General features: G+C 46.1%; 1 protein-coding gene across 6 annotated transcripts in view; it reads right to left on the bottom strand.

The window, feature by feature from the left end:
• The window catches only part of MID2 (midline 2), a 343120-nt gene that overhangs the window by 89362 nt on the left and 230079 nt on the right, over positions 1–23679 (bottom strand). For all 6 annotated transcript variants that reach the window (XM_073360610.1, XM_073360616.1, XM_073360615.1 and 3 more), the window contains one exon: positions 8151–8258. In XM_073360610.1, the coding sequence (XP_073216711.1) occupies positions 8151–8258 (108 nt within the window). The remainder of the gene's footprint in view (positions 1–8150; positions 8259–23679) is intronic.

The following is a 23679-nucleotide window of genomic DNA, read 5'->3' as shown; positions in this document are numbered from 1 at the left end:
GCAGATTTTACAAATATTTGCAGTTGGGGGCTGATCAAAGAGGTTGGTTTTCATTTGCTTTTGGAAATGCACTGCATATTGGTACTTGGTTACCTTTGATTGGGTAGCACCGTTGGTCGTCTCTATAATGCTCCAGCTGCTTGGTTCCCAACATTGCTTCCGAATTACGAGAGAAAACTGCTGGAGCCACAAACAGCTTAGCATTTATTTACATTTCGTTAGCCTAGAGAGTAGCTAGGCTGACCAGTGATAGTCATTACAGTGTTCAGAAGTGAAACGTTTTTATCACCAGCCCAGCTTCCCCTCTAAACATACAGGGAAACATCGTCCTTTTTCCAGTATTATTTGTAACCTGCATCATGTGATCTGACTGTCGTTGGGTGCAGAATGGGATTTGAACAGTCCCCAGCCTTTTGGGGCCTCTGTCGTACTTTCCCAGACTAAGGACGTAACTCCAGCTGCCAGACTCCCACTCAACTGTGCACAATCAAACCTACAATGGAGCTCAGGCTATTTGTGACTGCCGTCCTTGCGCCACAGTGAGTTAGAATGTCCATGGCACTGGCAGCTGACAAGAGGCACAAACAGGGGAGAGTCTACACTGGAGCTGGGAGGTGTAGTTCACAGCTCATGTAGGCATACACACATTAGTGCTGCTTGAGCTAACACCTAAAAATAGCAGTGCGGCTGCGGTGGCATGGGCTACCTGAGTGCGTATGCAGTGTGTGTGTGTGTGGAGGGGTGGTCAGGAGGGATTGTCTGGGTGGCTAGCCTAAGCTGCTGCAGCCATTCTGCTATTTTTTAGGCACTACCTCAAGCACAGCTAATGCATGCATGTCTACCTGAGCTGGGAATTACACCCCAGCTCCTCTGTAGGCACCCTCTCGGAGACTTGTCATGAAACGTTGGTTCTCCCCTGAAAAGTGACTCTATAAATAGCATCGTGAGGTTCCCTGTCCACTGGGTATCACTCGTTTCCTTTCCACATTAGCTCAGGTTGCAAAGAAACCCCGCCCCCCTTTTACAAGTACCATCCCTGCAAACTCCCTCTGGGATCTGAAAATCAAGCTGGGCTCTGTCACACAGATCCTCCCAAGCAGCATAACCTGCAGGACAGTCACACCTGTGCAATCACTGGGGCTAGAATTGGGCCTTCAGTCCCCTTTATTCTCTGGGATGATGCACAAGATGGAAAGAGCTCAAGCTGACTGTCAAATGCTAGGGTGAGTTTGAAGGGCTGGCAGTTGGAGAACATCCTTTTACTTACAACCAGAGCAAATTTGAGAGAGAAAATCAGTTCATACACAACGACTATGGAACTCCGTGAGGCCACTGTCACAGAAGGGCAGCAACATTTAACATCTAAAAGGCTGGAGCACCAGTACTGATAGTAAGATCTAGTTATATTAATGAACCCATGCTAGTCTTAGTGTCAGAGTTAATTCAGGCACCACATATCTCTCTATTATACAGAAACCACTGGAATACCCAGCAAACTTAAGGTTAAGTGTATTGCAGAGTTTTCAATTTTTAACTGATCTGCTGTGTGGGTCTAAGATGGCCCTTCAACATTAACATTATCATTATCATATTAACATAGCAGTGTTATAAACCCCCTGAGGAAATTAGCTGGGCGGATCGGACTACAACAATCTATCATTCAAATCTGTGCCATTCCCCTCCCCAAGCCAGATACCATCTGTGGCCTTTCAAACATTAATTTGTCTGAGACAGCTGAACCCTGGGGATAAGAGCAGTGAGGAGGCACCCAGATTCACATATAACTTTAGCAGGTGGGGAGTAAAAAGTGCATTAACAGACAGGCCATGAGAGTCCCTTTGGAGTAGGTGTTTCACATACTACACAGATAATAACAGCTCCTTCCGGTGATGATGTTACAATGTTACACTGGTTTCAGAGTAGCAGCCGTGTTAGTCTGTATTCGCAAAAAGAAAAGGAGTACTTGTGGCACCTTAGAGACTAACCAATTTATTTGAGCATAAGCTTTCGTGAGCTACAGCTCACTTCATCGGATGCATACTGTGGAAAGTATAGAACATATTTTTATACACACAAAGCATGAAAAAATGGGTGTTTACCACTACAAAAGGTTTTCTCTCCCCCCACCCCACTCTCCTGCTGGTAATAGCTTATCTAAAGTGATCACTCTCCTTACAATGTGTATGATAATCAAGTTGGGCCATTTCCAGTACAAATCCAGGTTTTCTCCCCCCGCCCCCCACACACAAACCCACTCTCCTGTTGATAATAGCTTATCTAAAGTGACAGGTTTCAGAGTAACAGCCGTGTTAGTCTGTATTCACAAAAAGAAAAGGAGTACTTGTGTCACCTTAGAGACTAACCAATTTATTTGAGCATAAGCTTTCGTGAGCTACAGCTCACTTCATCGGATGCATACTGTGGACCCACAGTATGCATCTGATGAAGTGAGCTGTAGCTCACGAAAGCTTATGCTTAAATAAATTGGTTAGTCCACAGTTATGCATCCGATGAAGTGAGCTGTAGCTCACGAAAGCTTATGCTCAAATAAATTGGTTAGTCTCTAAGGTGCCACAAGTACTCCTTTTCTTTTTATCTAAAGTGATCACTCTCCTTACAATGTGTATGATAATCAAGGTGGGCCATTTCCAGTAGAAATCCAGGGTTTAACAAGAACGTCTGAGGAGCCGGGGGGGGGGGGGGGTTAGGAAAAAACAAGGGGAAATAGGTTACCTTGCATAATGACTTAGCCACTCCCAGTCTCTATTCAAGCCTAAGTTAATTGTATCCAATTTGCAAATGAATTCCAATTCAACAGTCTCTCGCTGGAGTCTGGTTTTGAAGTTTTTTTGTTGTAATATCACAACTTTCATGTCTGTAATCGTGTGACCAGAGAGATTGAAGTGTTCTCCGACTGGTTTATGAATGTTATAATTTTTGACATCTGATTTGTGTCCATTTAGTCTTTTATGTAGAGACTGTCCAGTTTGACCAATGTACATGGCAGAGGGGCATTGCTGACACATGATGGCATATATCACATTGGTGGATGTGCAGGTGAACGAGCCTCTGATAGTGTGGCTGATGTTATTAGGCCCTGTGATGGTGTCCCCTGAATAGATATGTGGGCACAGTTGGCAACGGGCTTTGTTGCAAGGATAGGTTCCTGGGTTAGTGGTTCTGCTGCGTGGTATGTGGTTGCTGGTGAGTATTTGCTTCAGGATGGGGGGCTGTCTGTAGGCAAGGACTGGCCTGTCTCCCAAGATTTGTGAGTGTGTTGGGTCATCCTTCAGGATAGGTTGTAGATCCTTAATAATGCGTTGGAGGGGTTTTAGTTGGGGGTTGAAGGTGACGGCTAGTGGCGTTCTGTTATTTTCTTTGTTAGGCCTGTCCTGTAGTAGGTGACTTCTGGGAACTCTTCTAGCTCTATCAGTCTGTTTCTTCACTTCCGCAGGTGGGTATTGTAGTTGTAAGAATGCTTGATAGAGATCTTGTAGGTGTTTGTCTCTGTCTGAGGGGTTGGAGCAAATGCGGTTGTATCGCAGAGCTTGGCTGTAGACAATGGATTGTGTGGTATGGTCAGGGTGAAAGCTGGAGGCATGTAGGTAGGAATAGCGGTCTGTAGGTTTCCGGTATAGGGTTGTGTTTATGTGGCCATCGTTTATTAGCACTAAAGAGCAAAACTGGAGAAGATTCTCACAAATAAGAAATAACGTGTAGCATTGGCCACATTCCGAATGCTATTTGGTGCCAAACGATGGAGGGTATCGCTGAGCCAGAGTACGAATTTTCTGTAATATCTGTATGAATAGCATGCATGGCAGTGACTTGCCTGACTAGGGATTGCTACCCAGGCAGTGCGCACCAATACTCCTGGGGCAGAGCAGAAGACTTGAGGTGCCGGGATCATGCAACTGTCTGGGGAGGTAGGAGTGGGTCATTCAGGACTGGCTGAAGCTGATCATATCAATGGAGGACCTGGAAAGACAACAGGACCCCAAGGGCAGAACAACTGACACCTAACAATGGGAAACTCCCTCAGGCAGAACATGTGAACTCAGCATAGGTCCTGTAAGGAGGAGGACAATGGAGCAAAAGGTGGGAGGTGGCTGTGTTAGGAGCTAGCCCTTGGAGAGACACAGGAGCTCTCAACTGGGACTGAGACACAAAGACAGAGAGAGGGTTGACAGAGCCAATCTACAACAGCTTGGCTGGGTAGAACCCTGATATTGGTCAGTCTGAACTCCATCTTCACCTTTGTTTCTCTTGGCTACCCTTAGGACTTCCCGATGCGGTATCCCAGTTGACTAATAATCCCTACTCAGTTTTGAAAAGGCTGCCGGGTGTCACTGCAATGTCACCACAAGTGGAAGAGATGGTAGATACCGGCGGGGCTCTGGTTTATCTGATAGGAAGTGCAGAGAGACATTCATGTGCACGTGGCAACCAGCATCCTGGTCCATGTCTGTGTAAGAGCTGATACAGAATAGCTGCTGCACTCCCCCACACTGTGGGGATCTAACTCACGACTCTGAGCTACAGCTGCTATTCAAAGCCTATCCCAAAAAGTGCTGCCGGAGTAGGACAAATTAACGGCATCTCATGAATTTGTGAAGCACAACACAATGATACCAACATGACATACAGCCTGGGCGCCCTGTGTGTTGTAAGGCGTGTGTCTCTAGAGTGGTTGGACAGTGCAGGTACCGGCCCCCTGGAAGACCTCTGCAAAGCTACGGCTCCAGGGAGCACTGCGCTCTGAGCTACAGCATCATTTGCTATTAATCTCATTGCCAATTCTCAGAAGCTGAATGAGGAAAATGGATTTTACCAAGTGTCAAGCTGCCTGCATGAGCACCAACCTCAGGGCAGGCTGGTAAGAGCCAGGGCAAAACCCCAAATTGACTGTGAGTTCTGTACTTAGATGTCCCCAACCAATTATCAAGTGTAAAATCCTCAGGCACTATATCAGCGTTAACATGCATGACTACCCTCCCTTCATGGGGAAGGAGCGGGCAACAGATCAACAAAGTATTTTGTCCTCTTTAATGTGCCACAATAGTCTTTCTGGTGTCAACTGGATTTTCCTGTTGGGCAGGACATCACACCTTTGGTTGCAGAGCAGCACTTCATATTACTTAATGCATCTCTCCCTTCTGGTGATTTACATAGTTATAGCCCCACAGCGAGGTCAGATTACCTGCCTTCCTTTTTGGTAGGTGGCTTTAAAACTTGGGTACCCTTCAGGGGTTTTATCTAAGTGGGGGGTTAGGTTTCTTTCCAGTCATTACTTCCCCCTTACCCTGGGTGACAGGGGGATTTCCCTTCCCCTGGGATTTGTACCCCACCCCCATGGGCCCTTGACTCAACATCATAAGCAATTTCTGCAGCCTCTAAAACTGTGGCTGGCTTTTTGTCACAGATGGCTGCCTTCACCTCATCTGTAACCACCCAGGGCAACTGCTCCTGGGCCATCAGCTCAAACAATTTTCTATCCTCACCTTCAGTCCCCACCCCCATTACCCATTTTCTCCTAAGATGACATATTTTATGCACATGTTCATCATGAGTGATATTGTCCAACAGGCTGATGTTTCTAGCCTTCAATCCATAGGTCTCAGAGGTAATCTTAAATCTTGCCAATATATTTTCTTTGCATTTCTTCTTCACCTTCACACTACCCTCCTCCAGATCATTCATCACTTGTCTGGCTTCCCAGCTAAGCTGGTTAAGAGAACAGGCATCTGTTTATCTTCTGGGATATTGGGTAGCCCAGGCAGTCTCTCCAAGGTGGACTGGAACTCTTCTGTACAGTCAGTTTCTTTATAAATTAGGCAGACTTCTCCCACGCCCTTGTGTTGCGGGGGGTGAGGCAGGTGTACCCACTGGCTCCTTTTGCTGCTCCAGTCATTTGGGCTGAAATGTTTGAGCTTCCATCAGACTCCTGTGTGCCCGCTCCTCAGTTTGTTTGTGGGCTTTGACTGCTGCTACTTCTTCCCTGTGTCTTTGGTGGGCTCTCAACTCGGCTGCCTCGGTTTCCCTGATTGATAATTCTGCTGTCAGTCTCTGATGCTCACAGGCGCTCTCAGGTGATACAACTGGGCCCATTCCCCTGCAGTGATCTCCTCTTCTGCGTCTGGGGCTGGAGGGTCCTTGCCTTCCCCTAGCACCTGGGGTAAGAACTTAAGACCAAAGCTCTCAGCTCCTGAACTCAGGCTTTCTTTTTATAGTCCCCTCTGCCAACATAACTGTTCAAGTTCTTTTCTTACAAGACCATCACATAACTGTGGTCACTCATTGTGTCCATTCTATAACCTGTAAAACTCTCACTATTGAGGTTAAACCTTAAGAGCACTGAGGTTATGATCTATAAACTTCATTCACTTGTGGTATGTGAATCCTGCCAACTATGCCAATGTCAAGCTGCCTCCAGTGACTTAAGAGCATGAGCACCAACCTCAGTGCAGACTGTTAGGAAGCAGGGCACCAACCCCTAATTGGTTGCGAGTTCTATACTTAGATTTCACCCACCAAGTTCAAGTGTAAACTCAGGCACTGGAACAGTCTTAACATGGCATCACTCTGATCTATCTCGCCACCTAGGTGAGCCTGCCTTTGTGACAGATGGTCCCTTACACAAAAAATCACAGCAATATTCAGGTTACTACAAGTCCCAAAGGACCAGTCACTTACTCCAGGTCAATTGCACTTTAGATCTCACCCCAAAGACAACACTTGCAACCAATCCTCTAATAAACTACATACAGATTTATTAAATGGGAAAAGGAAATGAAAGAGTTATTTACAAGTTATTTACAAGGTTAAAGCAGGTCAAACACACAAAAATTAATTATAATCTTACCTTTTGGAAGGTAGCAGAAGCTTTTATAAGCAAGCCCTGTATGTCTTTTAGGGCTAACCCAGGCTAAGCAGCTGGGGATCCCTTGCTTACGCCTAGAAAACTTTGCCCCCTGAGTCCAACCAGCACAGAGATCCAGTTCCATCTTGTTATGGGTTTTTATTCTCCCCCTCCCATGTGCTCTGAGCTGCAAACTCAGCCAACGGGAGTAAACCACTTGCAAGACTCATCTTCATGGGAGGGGAAGAGCACAGAAATTAAGTCTTTTGTCCTCTTTAACGTGCCACAATAGTCCTTCTGGTGTCCATGGGCCTTTCCTGTCAGGCAGGACATAACACCACTGGTTGCAGAATGGCACTTCATATTACTTAATGCCTCTTTCCTGTCTAGTGATTTACATAGTTACAGAGGCTTACAGTACCAATGCTCAACTGTGGGATACCGATGCTGTGAGTGAGATTAGTGCAGGCAGCAACTCACAGGCATTCCATAAAGTCTAAACACGAAACACATTCTTATAATTTTAATGTTTCAACTATACTAACCCACAGATCATAGAATATCAGGGTTGGAAAGGACCTCAGGAGGTCATCTAGTCCAACCCCCTGCTCAAAGCAGGGCCAATCCCCAATTTTTGGCCCAGATCCCTAAATGGCCTCCTCAAGGATTGAACTCACAACCCTGGTTTAGCAGGCCAATGCTCAAACCACTGAGCTACTATCCCTTCCCCCCAGATGAGCCAGACTGGTTCCAGCTAGGTGTTTATCAGTGGTCAGTTGAGACCTGGGGACCTTGGCATGAGCTGGCACCTGGTCTGCCAGCATCACACAAAGCATCTCTGAAAAGCAGCCCTTGACTTGCCCTCTATGTTTAAAAGCATTAGAGGACCCAGCCTTGGCACATCCTACCCCTTCTGTAGGCAAATTCTTGGCCACTCCATTGACAACCTCAGAAATGCTGAGACTTGAAGCTCATTTCCAGACACACCAATCTTTTCCAGCGGGTCTCCCTGACTCTTACACCACTTACTCAAGGTACATCTCCCTCCTCTGTGGCTTTGGTTTGCTAACACATCAGCCCCATTGATGGGAGTATGCTATCCTGGAGAGGATGGTGTATCATGAAACCAAGAGGTCTGGTCAAGCTGGCAAACCTGTGCTGAAAATCTGCGGCAGGGATGTCATAGGAGCAGCAGCACCGGTGTCTGCAACATCTCCCCCAAGTAATTGTGGCTTCATCACTGGCCACGCACGTATGTCCAAAGAAACACACACATCAGAGCGACACTTACCTTCGTCTCCTTGATCTTGACAGCGATCACTTGCTTGCGCTGCCGGATGATCTCCATGAGCTCATCGCACTCCTCCATCAACTTGGCCTCATGCATGGCTGTGTTCACCTAGGCAGAAACAGCAGAAACCCCAAGCTGTTAGAATGCAACACGTTGACTCAGAGCCTGGCAAGTCCTGCCACTCTGACAACTCTGACAGAGAGATAAGCAACAGCTTCCCACCACAGGCCCCCTCCTGTCAGCCAAGGCCTGTGCCAGCTGCCAGGGAGTCAGGGACTGAAGTGGCGAGGACATAATACTGTTTAACATTTGCTGCTGTGCAGGTACCAAAAATAGAAGCAGGCTGCCATGTCCTGTATTCATTCCCATTTCAGCAGCAGGAGGAAGGCACCAAAGCAAGGGCACATATTAACCTCTTCAGAGCTGGGGCCTGGGCTTCTGTCCTTAGGTCAAATGACAGGGCCCCTCATGATGCGGCAAAGAGCCGTTCCCTGGGATGTCCAGCCATGACCAGAAGGGAGCAAGAGACACGTTCTTCAATACAAAAATGTTACCACATCAGTTCATGTGACACAATCTGAGCCCTCCTCTGGATACCAATGGCCACAGGCCAGCATAGACAGCTCAACGATTAGAACCTTGTTAGTGCCAGTGAGGTGCAGGGTCCTAATAGTTAGAATCCTAGAAATATAGGGCTGGAGGGGACCTTGAGAGGTCATCTGATGCAGCCTTCTGCGCTGAGGCAGAACCAAGGAAACCGAGATCATCCCTGACAGGTGTTTGTCCAACCTGTTCTTTAAAACCTCCAGTGACGGGGATGCCACAACCTTCCTTAATGCCCCATCATGCTTGGTCCCAGCTTGTCTGTAAAGAGCATGTATCCAAAGGGGTCCTTCCAACTGATTGTGACAAAGAGAAGGGTTTGTGACCTTATCAAGCAATGTGAGATCACAGAGCAGTCACTAAGCTGTCACCGTCAGAGGGCATGGAGAAAGAATAAAATGCAAGGAGTGAATTAGGCTTCTAATGGAATAGCAGGCAGCAGCTAGAATGGAGCTTTGCCACATTACACTACAAGACAGAATCCATTGCTTTCTTGTACGCAGATGAAGCGAAAATGATGCAGCATTTATGCAGCAGGGCCAGATGCAAAGTACCAAAGTCCCCAGGTTGGTGCAGAAAGGTCAGCAGTATAGCTCTAGCTCACCTCAGGTCTCAGCACTGAGAAGCAGCTGGAGGATTATCAAACACTTCTGTACACATGTGATCTGAAGCCAGCCATGCTAGTGGGGCCAGAGGGAGGAGGGGCTGAGGCAGGCAATGAGGAACACAGCAGATCTCCTTTTTAAGATCAGTTGGGAAGGTAATTGCTGTGGATTAAAGAAGAAGATGCAGCAGATTTGCATGCAAATAGCTAAATGAAGGAATAACAGGAAAGCTGGCCTGCTGTTTCCTGGGGGACAGGCCAGATTATTTTTCCTTGTTTTACCACTGTTTTCTCTCTCCAGTGATTTGTAAATTTGGTCCTAAGCACTGAATGGCCTGAGTGCTGGTGAAAAGGCCCTGGAGAGCCACTGCCTCTGGGATCCACCCCAAGGTGCTGAGGATAGATTTCAGCAGGATGGAGGGTGCTCAGCAGGAAGCCCCTAAGCCACCGAACGGGTGCAAGCCTGGGCAGCAGCAGGCCTGCTTCACCCATGCTAAGCAGTCAGCGGGACTCAGCCCTGCTCTCCGGGAGAGAGACAAGGGCAGTCTCAGTGGCACTTTCAGCCATTGCCCTCTCCACGGACTCCAACGCCCAGTGAAATGGCGGGGTTTGCTTTAACGTGGGTAATCGTCGACTAGACACAGGTCAGAGCCCACCAGGTCAGTCATGCAGCTTGCAGTGGGGCAGCCAGCAGGTCCCTGGGTCAAATGAACAACATTTTGTTTGATCAAAAACTAAATGTTACATTATCTGATTTTTTTACCCCGTAAATGTTTTGGGAACAACATCGAAGTATATTTCAAATAAAAAATTCAGTTTGAATTGAAAAATCAAAACTTCTGCTTTCAAAACGGTTAATGCCTCTACCCAGATCCTGGTGTGGATTTGCAGAGACTGTGGCCTGCATTTCCCGCTCACAGAAAGCCAGGCTGGGGGGACCATCCAGTGTGAGAGGTACCTGCTGGTGGAATTTCTCAGGAAGCAGCTGGGAGAGCTACAGGAGGAGGTGGCCAGGCAGAGGAGCATCCCTGCCCATGAGGAATTCCTCAAGAGTATTTGTATGGAGACATCCAAGGCTGAGGATGTTATCCAGCTAGAGAGGACTGCTGTCATGCCACCGGGGGAGGAGGATAAGACTCTGGTACAGGGAGGACACTGGCTGCTGATTACTTCTGGCAGCAGGCAGTGCTCCACCCCTACTCCCAACCCACCCACCATGGTGATGGAGAACCGTTCTGCTGCCCTAGCAACAAGTGATGAGGAATCATACCCAAAGGTTGAAGATGAGAAGCCATGTACCCCCAAGGTTGGGAGGATCATAGCCACCACTCCCAGGAGGAAACGTAGGGTAGTGGTGGTTGGAGACTCTCTTTTGAGGGGGACAGAGGCACTCATCTATCACCCTGACATGGCATCCTGGGAGGTATGCTGCCTGCCAGGGGCCTGTATCCAAGATGTTACAGAGGGATTGTTGAGGATATCCGGCCCCCATGCGACTCATCCATGTGGGCACTAATAATACTGCGAGGTATGACCCTCAGCAGATCAGAAGTGACTACAGGGCTTAGAGTAAGGGTGAGGGACCTGGGAGAGCAGGTGGTGTTCTCTTCGATCCTTCTAGTCAAGGGTAGGGGCCTCGGCAGAGACAGATACATCCTGGAGGTGAATGCCTGGCTGCGAAGATGGTGTCTCCAGGAGGCCTTCGGCTTCCTTGACCACGGGATGCTGTTCCAGGAAGAAGGTCTGCTAAACAAAGATGGGGTCCACCCATCAAGGAAGGGGAAGAGCATATTTGGCTACAGACTGGCTAACCTAGTGAGCAGGACTTTAAACTAGGTTCGACAGGGGCAGGTGACCAAAGCCCACAGGTAAGTCAAAAGCATGGAGACCTGGGAGAAGGATTGGAATTTAGGGGGAGCGTGGGCTGTTATAGCAGAAATAAGGGCGAGACAAGACGGAACTGGGGTGGGGGAGGGAATCAAATCAGTATCATAGATGTCTGTATACTAATGCGAGAAGTATGGGAAATAAGCAGGAAGAACTCTAAATGCTTGTACATAAACACAACTATGACATAGTTGGCATCACAGAGACTTGGTGGGATAATATGCATGACTGGAATATTGGTACAGTAACTCCGTGCCTAACATTGTAGTTACGTTCCTGAAAAATGCGACTTTAAGCGAAACAATGTTAAGCGAATCCAATTTCCCCATAAGAATGAATGTAAATGGGGGGGAGGGGGGATTAGATTCCAGGGCAATTATTTTCTCCAGACAAAAGACTATATTATGTATATGTATACACAGAAAAAGTTTTAAACAAACAATTTAATACTGTACACAGCAATGATAATTGTGAAGCTTGGTTGAGGTGGTGGAGTCAGAGGGTGGAAGAGGGTGGGATATTTCCCAGGGAATGCCTTACTGCTAAATGATGACCTAGCACTTGGCTGAGCCCTCAAAGGTTAACACATTGTTGTTAATGTAGCCTCATGCTCTGCAAGACAGCACAAATGGAGGGAGGGGAGACAGCATGGCAGACAGAGACAGAGACACACACCCTGTGTGTGGGAGAGAGAGATGCACATTGTTCCTTTAAGTACGCTGACCCTGCTCTAAGTACATTGCCTTTTTAGATCAGGAAGTTGAGACCGCAGCTGTGGCCTGCAAGCTCCCTCCGTCCTGAGCCCTGTCGTGTCCCCGCCCTGCTCTATGGAGAAGGGGTAAGTGGGTGGCAGGAGCAGGGGGACACCCTGATATTAGCCCCCCTCATTCCTACCCTCCGCACAGCAAGCAGGAGGCTCGGGGAACAGCTCCAAGGCAGAGGGCAGGAGCAGCACACGGCAGTGGGGGAAGGGACAGCTGAACCGCCATCAATTGATAGCCTGCTGGGCGGCTGCCACACAGGGAACTTAGGGAAACAGGAAGCCGATGGGGGGCTGCCAGTCGACCCTGGTTCCAAGCCCCCACCAGCTCGCTCCATCAGACTGCTCTTCCGGCAAGCAGTGGACAAAGCAGGCGGCTGCCAAACCACGTTATAAGGGAGCACTGCACAACTTTAAACGAGCATGTTCTCTAATTGATCAGCAACGTAACAACAAAACAACGGTAACAGGGACGACTTTAAGTGAGGAGCTCCTGTATAGAAGGGTATAGCTGGCTCAGGAAGGACAGGCAGGGAAAAAAGGGAGGAGGTGTTGCCTTATATATTAAAAATGTAGACACTTGGACTGAGGCTGAGATAGAAATAAGAGACGGTTGTTGAAAGTCTCTGGGTAAGAATAAAAGGGGTAAAAAACAAGGGTGATGTCATGGTAAGGGGTCTACTACAGACCACCTGACCAGGAAGAAGAGGTGGATGAGACTTTTTTTTTAAACAACTAACAAAATCATCCAAAGCACAGGACTTGGTGGTGATGGGGGACTTCAACTACCCAGACATCTCTTGGGAAAATAACACAGCAGGGCACAGATTATCCAACACGTTCTTGGAATGCATTGGAGATTTTATTATTTTTTTATTTCAATTTTTTATTTCAGAAGGTGGAAAAAGCTACGAGCGGGGGAGCTGTTCTAGATTTGATTTTGACAAATAGGGAGGAACTGGCTGAGAATTTGAAAGTGGAAGGCAACTTGGGTGAAAGTGATCATGAAATGGTAGAGTTCATGATTCTAAGGAATGGTAGGAGGGAGAACAGCAGAATAAAGACAATAGATTTCAAGAAGGCAGACTTTAGCAAACTCAGGGAGTTCGTAGGTAAAAAATCATGGGAAACAAGTCTAAAGGGAAAAACAATTGAAGACAGTTGGCAGTTTTTCAAAGAGACATTATTAAGGGCACAAGAGCAACCTATCCCACTGCATAGGAAAGATAGGAAGTATGGCAAGAGACCATCCTGGCTTAACCGGGAGATCTTCACTGATCTAAAACTCAAAAAAGAGTCCTACAAAAAGCAGAAACTCGGTCAAATTACAAAGGATGAATATAAACAAATAACACAAGTATGTAGGGACAAAATTAGAAAAGCCAAGACACAAAAGGAGATCAAACTAGCTAGGGACACAAAAGGTAACAAAAAACATTCTACAAATACATTGGAAGCAAGAGGAAGACCAAGGACAGAGTAGGCCCGTTACTCAATGAGGGGGGAAAGACAATAACAGAAAATATGGATATGGCAGAGGTGCTTAATGACTTCTTTGTTTCAGTTTTCACCGAGAAGGTTGGTGGCGACTGGATATCTAACATAGTGAATGCCAGTAAAAATGAGGTAGGATCAGAGTCTAAAATAGGGAAAGAACAAGTCAAAAATTACTTAGACAAGTTAGATGTCTTCACATTATTAGGGCCTGATGAACTGCATCCTAGAATACTCAAGGAGCCATTAGCAATTCTCTTTGAAAAGTCATGGAAGATGGGAGACATTCCAGAAGACTGGAAAAGGGCAAATCTAGTGCCCATCTATAAGAAGGGAAATAAGGACAACCCGGGGAATTACAGACCAGTCAGCTTAACTTTAGTACCCGAAAAGATCATGGAGTAAATAATTAAGCAATCAATTTGCAAACACCTAGAAGAAAATAAAGTGATAAATAACAGTCAGCATGGATTTGTCAAGAATAAATCGTGTCAAACCAACCAAGGGTAACAAGCCTTGTGGCTATGGGGGGAAGTGGTAGATGTGGTATATCTTGACTTTAGTAAGGCTTTCGATATGGTCTTGCATGACCTTCTCATAAACAAACTAGAGAAATACAACCTAGATGGAGCTACTATAAGGTGGGTGCATAACTGGTTGGAAAATCATTCCCAGAGAGTAGTTATCAGTGGTTCACAGTCATGATGGAAGGGCATAACGAGTGGGGTCCTGCAGGGATTGGTTCTGGGTCTGGTTCTGTTCAATATCTTCATCAGTGATTTAGATAATGGCATAGACAGTACACTTATAAAGTTTGTGGACGATATCAAGCTAGGAGGGGTTGCAAGTGCTTTGGAGGATAGGATTAAAATTCAAAATGATCTGGACAAACTGGAGAAATGGTCTGAAGTACATAGGATGAAATTCAATAAGCACAAAGGCAAAGTACTCCACTTAAGAGGGAACAATTAGTTGCACACATACAAAATGGGAAATGACTGCCTAGGAAGGAGTACTGCGGAAAGGGATCTGGGGATCATAGTGGATCACAAGCTAAATATTAGTCAAAGTAATTCTAAAAGTAAATGCGTGTTTTGTCGTTTGAGTGAGGTGCATTACTGAGTGTTTATATTTTATCAAAACACATCTTCGCATTACGGTTTTTAAAAAGTTAATACATTGACTTTTAATAGCATACTATATTAGTCTTCATTTTTTACTATACTTTTGTATCGTTGTGTGAAAAGGTTTCAGTGATGCAGCCCTTGGGCCAATGTACTAGTCCTCATGTGGCTCTTGTGGTGATTTGAGTTTGAGATCCCAGGTCTAGAGAATATTTGGTCCTGCCTTGAATGTAGAGGACTGGACTAGGTGACATCTCGAGGTCCCTTCCAGTTCTATGATTCTATGAAAATGAAACATTTCCACTTTTTTTTCCCTTCAGATTTCTTTGTTTTTTTTCCCCCCGGCCAAAACAAACTGGTGAATTTGAGGTGAATTTGTAAAATGTTTCTGTCAACCCGAATCTGCATTTTTTCAGGGAAAAAGTGGTTTGTCCCAAAAATTTTGCTCAGCTCTAGCTAGGATATCAAGACCTGATCTGGAAAGTGTCCTGACTGTAAGACTCTGTGCCCTTACACTTTCTCCACCAGACAGGCAAATGGCCATCTGTCCCCTAGAATTCAGTGTAGTTCCAGAAGTGGGGCACTAGCCCCACAAGCCCCTTTGATTTAACCTCACGCTAGGGGAAGCATGGCCATACTTTTTAAAGGCACGTGCTTGGTCTCTCCAGCCTCCCACTCCTCACTGTGTTACAATGGACACTCCCACACTTCCCAGTAGTGAAGATCCTGTGCCCCAAGTGTGCCAGCACTGAATGAAGCTCTGGGATGAGCCACCACAAAAAGCTTCAGTTTCACAGCAAGCTTCTGGGCCCTTTACTGACGTTCCCATCTTCCCAGCCTCACCGCCCTGGTCTACACTTAAAATTTAGATCATTGCGCCGGGTGCCTTAGTTAAGCCAACCTAACCCCTGGTGTAGGTTGAGCGAAGAATTCTTTCATTGACCTAACTACTGCTGCTCGGGGATGTGAATTACCTACATCGACAGAAAAATCCCTTCTGTTACTGTAGGACGTGTCTACACCATGGCGCTACAACAGCAGCCTTCTGCCAGCGGAACAGAAAAAGGAACGTTATGGGAAGGGTCGGTAAACCTGTGTGGAGCCGTACTGGAGACAGGTGGCACACTGGAGGGAGAGTTTCAGACTAGAAACAAGCTAATGGAAAGGTCAGCACCTTGTGGTGGAGTCTCCATCAGTGACAATTTTAAAAGCAAGAGTGGATGTTTTTCAAAACGATCTGCCCTTGAAATTATAGTGGGGCAGGTCTCTGGCCTGTGGGATACAGGGGGCTAGACTGGATGATCACAGTGGGCCCTTCAGACCTTGGGATCTATGAATCACAGTGGATGTTTCAGAGCCATTTACCAAGTGGATCCTGCAGAATCTAATCTAGTCAAGGCAAAATATGAAGTGCACACACACTGTTTACTGGTATGTGTGACTATGGGCCATTCAAACACAGACTAGATAATCAGGATCCTAGTAACAGGGTTTTTGGTCGGTGAGCTTGAGAAACCAGCCAGTTCTAGGGCTCTCCCTACTATTCATGATGAAACCGGAGCAGCACAAGTGCCCTAAAAGTGGAGGGGCCACAGGCGACTGAACCCTGCCTCCATAGCTCCCCACGCTGCACTGCCGCTCGAGACTCCACCCTCGCACCGCCCCTTCTCCCCGAGACCCCGCTCCACACCTTCCCCCCACTCACTCCGCTCCACCCACTTCCCCGTTGCTCACCCTTACAACCAATAAAAAGGGGGGGGGCATGGCCCATAGCCCCTAGCCCCCCTGTTCCGGCACCCCTGTGATGAAGTGGAATGAATGTAGGAGAGAGAAGTCTCTATAATGCATTTCATTTAACTCAGGCTAATTAATCCCTGCTGGAGCCTTTTCTCCCCCCAAGCTTCTAATACCTGCAATATCTGAACTAGGAAAGAAGCAGCAGGAAGAAGATACCTCACTACAGTGAAAATGAGAGGCCATGAAAGGGTTACAATGGATCGCTCTCTAGGAAGGGGTGGCATACCAGGGGAGTCAGACAAATTATAGCAAGAAATCGGGTTCCTTCTATAATAAAATAAACACTCTATCAGTTGCCATGAATAAAATGGATCCCCCTGTTTTTGAAATTGCAAAAAGATCTGAAGCAGCAGAGCAGCTATAGACCAGCCTCTGTTAAATACAGATTAGAAGCGGTTTACTAAAATCCTGACCAGCAGATTAAATAGAGCGAAAGGGGAAACAATTAATGAAGATCTGGTGGATTTAATTCCAAAGAGACAAACAGCAGATAATCTCTGTAACCTATTGGACATTATAGAGGAATCTAAAGACAATTTAGACCCAATGTCATTCCAGGCATCATATGTTTTTGACAGGGGTGAATAATGGAGTCTTTAACATGCCCTAAATAGTTTTGACACAGCATGTGATTACAGAGATTTATTAACCGCTTGAGGCAATGGTATGGAGGAATAGTTTGTGAGCACCTTCCTTGTTTCTCAGAAGCACTAAACTGGGATGCCCTTCATCAGCATTGCTATTTGCACTGGCTTTAGAACCCTTAGTGATCATTATCACTAGCAGAAAGGAGTACTTGTGGCACCTTAGAGACTAACCAATTTATCTGAGCATAAGCTTTCGTGAGCTACAGCTCACTTCATCGGATGCAGCCTGTATAATCTGTAGCTCACGAAAGCTTATGCTCAAATAAATTGGTTAGTCTCTAAGGTGCCACAAGTACTCCTTTTCTTTTTGCGAATACAGACTAACACGGCTGTTACTCTGAAACAAGCAGAAAGGACATATCAGGTGAGGGGCTGCATAAATTACTGCTGACCATGGAGACAATCCATAACAAGCAACTCAAATCACACTATCCCTGCAATCTTAAATATCATGGAAAATTCAGCACTCCAAGTTAAATCAATTCTAAATCAGAAATCGCAACATTGGCAAAAATCTGCAGTTCCGCCATGTTTACGCTTTGGGAGATTAAACGAGTAAAAAGATCTGACTCTATTAGAGCATGGGCACCAGCACCCCCTACAAGCAAGGCTGTGTAACCGTTTCCAATCTAATTTCTGAAGCTTTCACATTTTGGGTTGAAATTTTGCAGGTTTGGTCTCTGTCCAGAAGCCAAGAGTGAATACTTTTTTTCTCATTTGAGCAAAAACAGTTCAATCTTTTTTGAGCATAAGGTGAGTGGAACCAACACCACAAATATATCAGTTGTGGCAGTGGGGGCAGCTGTGACCTATCATGGAGAAGCAGAACACTCAAAAAAAGTGGGGAATAATCGCTGACTATTAGCCTGGAACTGGCTCTCACTGAGGAGCAGCAGCTTGGCTTGTGGAGTAAACTGGTTTGGATTAGTTCCAGATCTGAGCCTTTGAAAATCGTGTTCTGTGCATGCAGAGTAGTTTTTTGTTTGTTTGGGGTTTTTTGGGTTGTATTTGTAACAGGCAGTTTAAGGAAGGATCTGCTATGCAGTCATTCATACACAGGTAGCTCAGGCCTGTTCACACTACAAGTGCTACTATGTTTTTGCAATCGCTTTGTGCCACTCCCATTTTACCTGGCTACGAGACACACTGGTTCACTGAACTGTATTCAGACAAGAGGCTTCTTGCACTACACACCCACATGTCAGCCACATTTGCGTATCTGCAACTGCCACGGCACCTAATCTTGCCTGTACCAGTGCATTCTGGGAGATCTCAATAACTCTCCTAGAATGCTTCAGGAGGCTATGCGCCCAGAGGACATGTACACAGAACAGCCCCAGCTACACTTGGGTCAAATTATTCTGGGATCTCCTACTGAATAGATTGTTGGGGCGACTAGCCACCCCAGTGCCCCAGATACTGTAAACAGTGTTGTGACCCAGTTACAGGAGAGCAGCCAAGCATAAGACTAGGCTATGCACAAGGGAGCCAGGCAGAGTTAGCGGCCATGTTGCTCCCTGATATCCCGTTAAAAATATGTGTGTGTCTTTCTACATGCACAGGTGTCACATTTGGGAATACTTCTTCCTGCACCAACTGCATGGCCACAGTGAGTCAGGTATCTTGACTGACAGACGCTTTACAGAGAAACGTTCTTCTCTCTGAGTGCTACAGCAGCAAAGCTATGCTGCTGTAGTGTAGACACTTGCTACAGCAATGCAAAAGGTTTTTCTGTCAGTGTAGTGAATCCATCTCCTTGAGAAGTGGTAGGTAGAAGGATGAATTCTTCCATAGACCTACCATAGAATCATAGAATCATAGAATATCAGGGTTGGAAGGGACCCCAGAAGGTCATCTAGTCCAACCCCCTGCTCGAAGCAGGACCAATTCCCAGTTAAATCATCCCAGCCAAGGGCTTTGTCAAGCCTGACCTTAAAAATATCTAAGGAAGGAGATTCTACCACCTCCCTAGGTAACGCATTCCAGTGTTTCACCACCCTCTTAGTGAAAAAGTTTTTCCTAATATCCAATCTAAACCTCCCCCACTGCAACTTAAGACCATTACTCCTCGTTCTGTCATCTGCTACCATTGAGAACAGTCTAGAGCCATCCTCTTTGGAACCCCCTTTCAGGTAGTTGAAAGCAGCTATCAAATCCCCCCTCATTCTTCTCTTCTGCAGGCTAAACAATCCCAGCTCCCTCAGCCTCTCCTCATAAGTCATGTGTTCCAGGCCCCTAATCATTTTTGTTGCCCTTCGCTGGACTCTCTCCAATTTATCCACATCCTTCTTGAAGTGTGGGGCCCAAAACTGGACACAGTACTCCAGATGAGGCCTCACCAATGTCGAATAGAGGGGAACGATCACGTCCCTCGATCTGCTCGCTATGCCCCTACTTATATATCCCAAAATGCCATTGGCCTTCTTGGCAACAAGGGCACACTGCTGACTCATATCCAGCTTCTCGTCCACTGTCACCCCTAGGTCCTTTTCCGCAGAACTGCTGCCTAGCCATTCGGTCCCTAGTCTGTAGCTGTGCATTGGGTTCTTCCGTCCTAAGTGCAGGACCCTGCACTTATCCTTATTGAACCTCATCAGATTTCTTTTGGCCCAATCCTCCAATTTGTCTAGGTCCTTCTGTATCCTATCCCTCCCCTCCAGCATATCTACCACTCCTCCCAGTTTAGTATCATCCGCAAATTTGCTGAGAGTGCAATCCACACCACCCTCCAGATCATTTATGAAGATATTGAACAAAACTGGCCCCAGGACCGACCCTTGGGGCACTCCACTTGATACCGGCTGCCAACTAGACATGGAGCCATTGATCACTACCCGTTGAGCCCGACAATCTAGCCAGCTTTCTACCCACCTTATAGTGCATTCATCCAGCCCATACTTCCTTAACTTGCTGACAAGAATACTGTGGGAGACCGTGTCAAAAGCTTTGCTAAAGTCAAGAAACAATACATCCACTGCTTTCCCTTCATCCACAGAACCAGTAATCTCATCATAGAAGGCGATTAGATTAGTCAGGCATGACCTTCCCTTGGTGAATCCATGCTGGCTGTTCCTGATCACTTTCCTCTCATGCAAGTGCTTCAGGATTGATTCTTTGAGGACCTGCTCCATGATTTTTCCAGGGACTGAGGTGAGGCTGACTGGCCTGTAGTTCCCAGGATCCTCCTTCTTCCCTTTTTTAAAGATTGGCACTACATTAGCCTTTTTCCAGTCATCCGGGACTTCCCCAGTTCGCCACGAGTTTTCAAAGATAATGGCCAATGGCTCTGCAATCACAGCCGCCAATTCCTTCAGCCCTCTCGGATGCAACTCGTCCGGCCCCATGGACTTGTGCACGTCCAGCTTTTCTAAATAGTCCCTAACCACCTCTATCTCCACAGAGGGCTGGCCATCTCTTCCCCATTTTGTGATGCCCAGCACAGCAGTCTGGGAGCTGACTTTGTTAGTGAAAACAGAGGCAAAAAAAGCATTGAGTACATTAGCTTTTTCCACATCCTCTGTCACTAGGTTGCCTCCCTCATTCAGTAAGGGGCCCACACGTTCCTTGGCTTTCTTCTTGTTGCCAACATACCTGAAGAAACCCTTCTTGTTACTCTTGACATCTCTGGCTAGCTGCAGCTCCAGGTGCGATTTGGCCCTCCTGATTTCATTCCTACATGCCCGAGCAATATTTTTATACTCTTCCCTGGTCATATGTCCAACCTTCCACTTCTTGTAAGCTTCTTTTTTATGTTTAAGATCCGCTAGGATTTCACCATTAAGCCAAGTTGGTCGCCTGCCATATTTACTATTCTTTCGACTCATTGGGATGGTTTGTCCCTGTAACCTCAACAGTGTTTACATTGTTTACATTGTTTACCAGTGTTTACATTGGGGCTTAACTACGTTTCTCAGGCGTGTGAGTAACATAGACAGGTCGACATATGTTTGAGGTGTAAACCAAGCTTCAGACCTGTATTTTAATCATTTTCGCAACACGCGTGTACTATACATTCTCCTACTAAGTGCTGGTCTACTCTAGAAAATTAGGTTGACCGAGTTATATTACTCAGGGGTGTGAAAAATCCACACCCAGAGAAACGTACTTAATCTGACCTAAATCCCCATGTAGACAGTGCTAAATCAATGGAAAAGACCTAAATCCCAGTGTGGACAGCGCTGTGCCACCGTTGCTTTTAAGTGTAGACAAGCCCTAAGCAGCAGCTCAACATCTCTCCAGTGTAATCCGGAGGCTGAGGCAGTTAACTGTAAAACTACCTGTGAACTAGCAATTTTTCACAATTCTTCTGCATGGTTATCCTCATCCTGTAGCACATGGAGTATGCTTGGTTTACAGTATACTTTTCAGATAAATTACTCAGACTAATGCTGTTTGCTTGGAGTATACAGAAATAATATGGGATCATAACATTATATACACTGGGGGCAGAATTAAGGTTGCATGTTCAGCACTAATGTTATTTCCTGACTTTTTAATACTTAACTGGGCTATCTTACCACTCTAGTAACACAGCTTTCTGGGTAGGCTTTAGGAATGAAGGTGAACAAGAGACTGAACAATACAATTAGGGGTCACTGGTGCCTAGTTATACAATGGCAAGGAAGACTTTGTAAGGTAGAATCCCTTGAACCCAAGCCCAAAGGGTAAATCTAGAATAGCAAAGATGTTTTCTGCTCCATGTTTGAATGTTCTTTCTCAAATGCTGCCTCTGGTGGCTAGGGAGGCATAGTTTGTTAAGAAAGAGAAATGTATTTCAACTGTGATTTTATGAGAAATGATTTACAAAGCTTAAAACTTCCAAATGAAGTAGAAAACTACAGACTAGACTTCCAGGATCTAAAGAAATATCAAACCACTTAATTTATCACAGATAAATTTGTTATAGATCCCAGGGGTGAACTTAAAGCCATGGGCAGGGCTGACAAAGTATCTCACCCATTCAGAAGAGCATGGGGGATATATATATATAGTTTTCCTTGAAAAGGGCTTTAGAGTGGGAATCCTGCTTTCAGGCAGACCGGGAACCTGTGGAACAGATTATGTAGGAGTGACAGGATGTGTTGTAAGTTTGAATCCAAGGGTGTATATTTCAAAGAATTCAAAGATTCTGTTGAGTTGTGTATCTAGGCTCTGTAGTCCATCTGAATAGAAAAGGCATTGAACACTGCTGACCTGTTTGACAGAGAAATACCTAGCGCCTCTTCCCAACATAAAAATAAAAACACAAGTCAGAGTCCTCACTAGAAGTGAACTTTCACTCCCCTATTCTCCTGTCCAACAAATCTCTCTCACACACAGCCCCCTCCTTTGCTCTCTGCACTGGCCAAGACCTGGATTTAGGTACCTTCATTTCCCTGCAGGACGGTCTTTTGTTTAAAACATGTCTCTAATATTTAAATCTACATCTACTCCCTGCTACTGGATCAGGATCAGCCACATAGTCCACTCAGCTTTAGGATTGGAAGCCAGCCTTTCACAGATGGGACTGATGCAGATGACCTTACAGGCAACCTATAAAATGTGAGCAATAGCTAATACAGGAGCAGATCTCACTTGGGGATCTAACATAAGGTCAAAAAATCTTGTCATTTACTCATTGCACAGTTCAGAAAGCTGAACATATAGAGCCTACCAGCAGCTCTCTATAAAATTTCCCTAGATGACCACCTTTCACAAACAGAAGACACTGACATATGCAGATGTGTCCATCTTCCATCCCCGGCAGGGCCTTTGAGTCATACCCTGACCTATAAAAACTTTGAATGTTAGTCACTTTCATTTTGCCTGGTGAGGTTACAGCTCTTGCTCTGAATATTCTGCTTGCAAAAATCTATTCACGCTTCATTCCCCCTTATTAATGCTCTCTGTCATGAGCCACAGTGAGGGGCGCAGGCAGGAGGGAGAGAAGGAGCCCTGGGAACCTGGCTAGAATGATGCTCATTAGAAGAAAAACCTTCCCTTGTGGAGACTATCCTCAGCCAGCCATAGGGAGGCAACAGGGACAGCTGCATGTCTTGGATTACTTCCAGGTAATTTCTCTGAGATACAGGTGCCAAGGCACAAAGCCACTGGAATTGCATCTCTGTAAAACTGGAGCAAGAAGCAAGCTCAAAGCATCATTCAAAAGCAAGTTCACATAGATTGCTCATTCTCTCACTCAGGACTTTCTCTAATGTCCATTGCAGTTGTCACAGGTAAATTACCTCTGCATGGGGAGGGCCTGACTAGATTTGCTTCTTGTCTCCCCTTCCTGGATTAAGAGTGGAGCTGGTCAAAGAACAGGGACATGATTTAGCCAAAACCTGCAGAGTTTCAGAGCTGGCTGGTCGGGGAGCCTCAACACTTCTCCCAGTGCTCTCAGGCGGAGGGAGGGCAGCGGGGTCCTTCTGGGACTCTAGATGAGAAGCAGTTACCCATCACCACTCTCTGGGTCCTATTGGAGAGGGATGATTGGAGCCACTATAGTTCTGTGTCATCCGTGGCTGCAGCTAGTCCCTGAGCAGCTTGTGGTCAGCAGCTGCATTGAAAGCTATAGCGAGGCTGAGTAGTAGGAGCATTCTATCTACTGCAGGTGTGAGGTGTCTCTGCCTGG

Source organism: Lepidochelys kempii, chromosome 9 (genome assembly GCF_965140265.1).
Source record: "Lepidochelys kempii isolate rLepKem1 chromosome 9, rLepKem1.hap2, whole genome shotgun sequence".
Lineage (NCBI taxonomy): Eukaryota > Metazoa > Chordata > Testudines > Cheloniidae > Lepidochelys > Lepidochelys kempii.
The sequence above is the reverse complement of the archived record's forward strand: the minus strand, read 5'-3'. Positions and strand labels throughout refer to the sequence as shown.